At 43.8% G+C, this 4,330-nt stretch overlaps 1 protein-coding gene across 1 annotated transcript; it reads right to left on the bottom strand.

The window, feature by feature from the left end:
- Positions 1–1,195: 1,195 nt before the first annotated feature.
- LOC148547428 (uncharacterized) lies at positions 1,196–3,266 on the bottom strand. The gene is made up of 3 exons (XM_088495432.1): positions 2,112–3,266; positions 1,449–2,046; positions 1,196–1,338 (listed from the first exon to the last, which is right to left on the bottom strand). Exons 1-3 carry the CDS (start codon positions 3,264–3,266, stop codon positions 1,196–1,198), a joined length of 1,896 nt encoding a protein of 631 aa, XP_088351558.1.
- Between the last annotated feature and the right edge of the window lie 1,064 nt (positions 3,267–4,330).

Here is a 4,330-nt window from a genome sequence, read left to right as displayed (position 1 = left end):
GTACACATGTATGGCATGCTACCATTAACATCTCCTTACTTCACAAGTAATGTTTGAACCAAAATAAAGACCCAAACCAAAAAAAGGAAAATGTATCTAGAATTTGTGGTTATCAGTTACATTGGGTCACATCTAAACCAAAAAAAGCATAATATCATTAGCCTTCACTCATGTTGATTCCCTAGATGTTGGGTCACTTGGTGTTGTTCTTTGGGAGACTTCCTGAGCTGGTGCAACCTGCGGTGTGCTAGACTGTCCTTGAACCAGTGGTGCCGATGGCCTGAAGATCTTCTGCTTTGGTATGAATTTTGATGGTTTCGGGCGAGAAGTGTTGTTAACCATCGATGGAGCCTTGCCTGGAGCTTTACCTGGAGGGGTTGTAGTTGGGGCTGGTAGCCTAAATGGAGTGACTGTTGCTCCCAGAGGTGCTATCACAAGTGTGGATCTAGTAACCATAGTTGGAGCTGGTGCAACATTTGCAGGATTTGGTGCGGCTGCACTCATAACCTGCACGCAGTAGGAGAACAACCCATGGGAAAAAATAAAGCACATCAACTGGGATTCAAACAACTCATATATCAAATTGATCACGAAGACAACAAATTAAATAGTTACAGGAGTTGTTTGTTGCAGGGGTGTTGTGTTGCTTGGTTGGCTACTTGAAGAATCCTGGAGAGTTAATGAACATGATCTATCAGTATGATAATAAGACAGATTAGTCCCCTAACTTTTCTACATCAAGACATACTGATCCTTGAGGAATATGTTACTAATACTCATTAACCCCTAAACTATATGGCAGTAAGACAGATCAGTCCCTGACAAACTATTGTTCTAAATAAGCATTTCTATAGGAGTGTATAATCCAAACCAAAAATACACAATGCAAACTTACCCCTGGGGGTGGAGCTGACTGGGACAAAGGAAGCACAACCAGTTGTTGAGAGCTGCTTCCTCCTTTCTTCTTAGGCTTCTTTGTTTTCGGCTTCCAGTTGGGGTTTGATGGAGCTCCCTTGCAGGTTTTGTAGTTGTGCCCCTTTTCACCACACTTATTGCAAGCTACCGAGAATGACTTCTTCAATTTTTTCCCTTGCATCAATGGCTCAGTAGGATCTTTCTGTCTGTTGTGAACTTTTGGCTGGCCAATAGGTCTCTTGATGATGGGTAGTTCTGGTTATGAGTAGTCAGTTCGGGGCTAGAATTCTGCACTGGGGACTGGCTTGATGCAGTGTGAATATGTCCTCTTGATTGATTCCATACACAACCAAGGGTGCACATAATCTTCTGCCTTGTCACGCCTCTTCACAATAGCAGCAAGTGCATGTGTGCATGGCATCCCTAACCAAAAAATGTATTCAATTTGATCGGATAGCAAAGAGTAGTTATATTACAGGTGAACAAACAGTAAACAATGTAGTCAATGCATTATAAGTAGATTTGTTGTTTACCAGTAAGTTGCCATTGATTGCAGGAGCAGGTGTATTTAATGAGGTCCACATCAACCTTGCTTCCTTTACGGCTCACCTCAAACCTTTTTCTTTCATTATCTCCAACCCACTCTGCTGTCCACTTTGTGCTAAGAGTAACTAATCTTTCCATCCGTTTTTGCTGTACTGGAGCTAGTTTACCAGGGTGATTTTCCAATACTCGCTTGTGATTTACCATCCTCCTCATCAAGTAACTCCTGATTTCTTCACACATAGTGAGGATTGGCTTGCAGCGGTAGTTAACAATTTTGGCGTTGAACACCTCACACATGTTGTTAGTGAGGTTATCAACCTTCGGCCCATGCGAGAAATATGCCTTGACCCATGTCTCTGGCTCAAACTTGGAGAGGTACTCCCAAGTCCCCTGATTCACTGCCTTCAGCCTTTCCATACAGTCCTTGAATTTCGCAACTGTTGTGCATCTGGCACACTCCCAGACAACCTCTCTTATGTATAAATCCTTGAACCTATTTATGAAGTTCTTCCACATGTGCATGAGCATGACGTAGTTCCTGTGCCTGGCATGTGGCATGACCTCCTTTAAGGCAGGGAGTAAACCCTGCATTGAATGGGAGCAGCAAACATTTACAATTTAGCAAATATATTAAGTGTACAATAATGAACCAGTAATGCATCATACCTTCTATTGTCTGAAATGAAGTTCCAGCTGTGGTTTATATCGTCTCCTATGTCTGCCTGAAGATTAGTCAGGAACCACTTCCAGGCATCCTTTGTCTCAGCCCTGACAACCCCATATGCAACAACATAAAATTGGTTGTTTGCGTCTTGGGCAACTGCTGCTAGAAGCCACCCCATGTAGTATGTCTTGAGAAAGCAACCATCCAGGTGCAGCAAAGGCCTGCAGCCTTCCATGAACCCTAGCTTACAAGCATCTAAGCATATGTATATCTTGTCGAAAACGGGCGGGGCTTCTGGAATTGTCATAAGTTCCAACCTTGTAGTAAATCCTGGATTACTACTCAAAATCTGCTTACAATAGTCCCTTGTCCTCTTGTATTGTTCCTTCTTGTTTCCCATTATCTTATCCCTGGCCTCAACTACTGCTCTATACACCATCTTAGGATAGGGAGCTAATGAAAATTCCTCCTTTAGGAATTCAGTTGCCTCCCTAGTGGTCATGTGTGGTTGGGTAGCCATCGGCTTCACAATTTTCCTGCTGATCCAATGCTGGTCAGCTGCGTTGCTCCCTAAATTCCTTGCACAACTATGCTCTGGCTGGTACGTCTTAACTTGGTAACATTGCAGGGTTTTGTTGTAAGACAGATGAACCAAGAAATTGCACTCTTCATCCTTACAGCCCACTCTCACTCTCTCCCTATCATTCTTGATCCACTTAACCTCCCTCCCCTCAGCAATGAATGAGTCCTTCACCACATCTTTAAACCGTTCAACAGTTGCAAACCTCATCCCTAACTTAAATCTGCCCTGACCATGAGCATAGTCATCATCAAACTCTGGAAATTTGTGGCCTTCACCTTCATCCTCTGATCCCATAGGTGTGTGTAATTCCTCGGACTCGTACTCAAACATGATTTCCTCAGGCTCTGTCAGGACTTCACTTACATAGTATCTCCCTACATTATCCGGCACCACTTCAGGCCTATTGCCACCACCTCCTCCATCATTCGACCCAGCAGCTGAGTCCATTCCACTATCACTAGCTGCCCCTGTTTTAGCCTGACCGCTGTCTTCTCCACTTACATTCTCCCTCGCACCATATTGCACCTTCTCCTTACCCTTCTTATAATTATCCTTCATCCCATGTCTCTTTGTGACTTTCTTCTTGGGGGTTACCACCTACTTTCTGGGCTCCGTTACTCTTTTTCTCTTGCCACCAATAATCCCGATATTACTGTCAGAATCACTTCCATCACTCTCAAACCCAGCTGGTGGAGGTTTATACAATACATCTTCGGTGCTCTCGTACCCATCATCCGATGAAGAGCATGTCTTTAATTCCTCTAAAATTTCATCCACATCCACTTCATCATCACCATGCTTGCCAGCATCATCTACTACCTCCGGAGCATCAACGGGGTGGTCAAAGTAAATGTGGAACTCAAGAGACTTTTGGTCCTTCAATAAGTTCTCTCGCATTGCATTGATTCCTGTGTCCCCGGTTAACTCGTTTAGCCCAGACTCAAGAAAGCCACTTCTTCGATTATACCAGTATATTGCCTTGTATAACTGGTATCCCAAACCCTTAAATAAGGTTACAAGGTCCCCGAAGTTCACAAAATCCAAGTCCATCTCCGGGAACCTCTCTTCCTTACCATTTTCATAAACAAGGACACCATCGCTACCTCTCACGAAGTTGCCTCCGTGGTGAAAAACTGGCACCACAAAAACATCCACCATCTGAAATTGACCAAGAAACAACTATGTGTCAGTACTAGGATACATTCAAAATTTATTAACGAACCCCCCTGTTGCCCTAACACAATACCTCCTACTACTACTACACACCATGCTCTAAAAATCATTTTTAGCCCTCATTACACAACTGTTACACACACTGTCAACATGCACACATGATGACTTCACCCTTAGTACAAACATGAACTACAGAAACTTCAGGGGTAAGGAAGGCGATCTTACCTTGACAGAAAGACGGCAGTTCTGACCTCCACAGCAACCTTCTTTCTTGCCTCTGACAGCTACTTCACCACCCGCCGATTGCTCTTCCACGTAGTGCAATTTTTGGAGGGAGAAACATGGGGAGGGATTTTGATCGTTTTGGTGTTATGGATATTGCGTATGTGAGTTAAGGTTAGTTTCGAAAGGTGGGGGAGAAACGGCAGCGTTTTGGACTCTGGGGACAA

This window comes from Arachis ipaensis, chromosome B8, assembly GCF_059453495.1.
Source record: "Arachis ipaensis isolate K30076 ecotype BB chromosome B8, ASM5945349v1, whole genome shotgun sequence".
Taxonomy (NCBI): domain Eukaryota; kingdom Viridiplantae; phylum Streptophyta; class Magnoliopsida; order Fabales; family Fabaceae; genus Arachis; species Arachis ipaensis.
This window is presented reverse-complemented; position numbering and strand designations above follow the sequence as displayed.

Excerpts from the sequence above, each read along its gene's own strand:
- LOC148547428 (XM_088495432.1), bottom strand. The coding sequence starts at position 3,266 with ATGAAGGATAATTATAAGAAGGGTAAGGAGAAGGTGCAATATGGTGCG. Across the intron at positions 2,047-2,111 it reads GAAGGTATGATGCATTACTG|GGTTTACTCCCTGCCTTAAA; the intron begins GTTCATTATTGT and ends CATTCAATGCAG. Across the intron at positions 1,339-1,448 it reads CAATCAATGGCAACTTACTG|GGATGCCATGCACACATGCA; the intron begins GTAAACAACAAA and ends TTTTTTGGTTAG.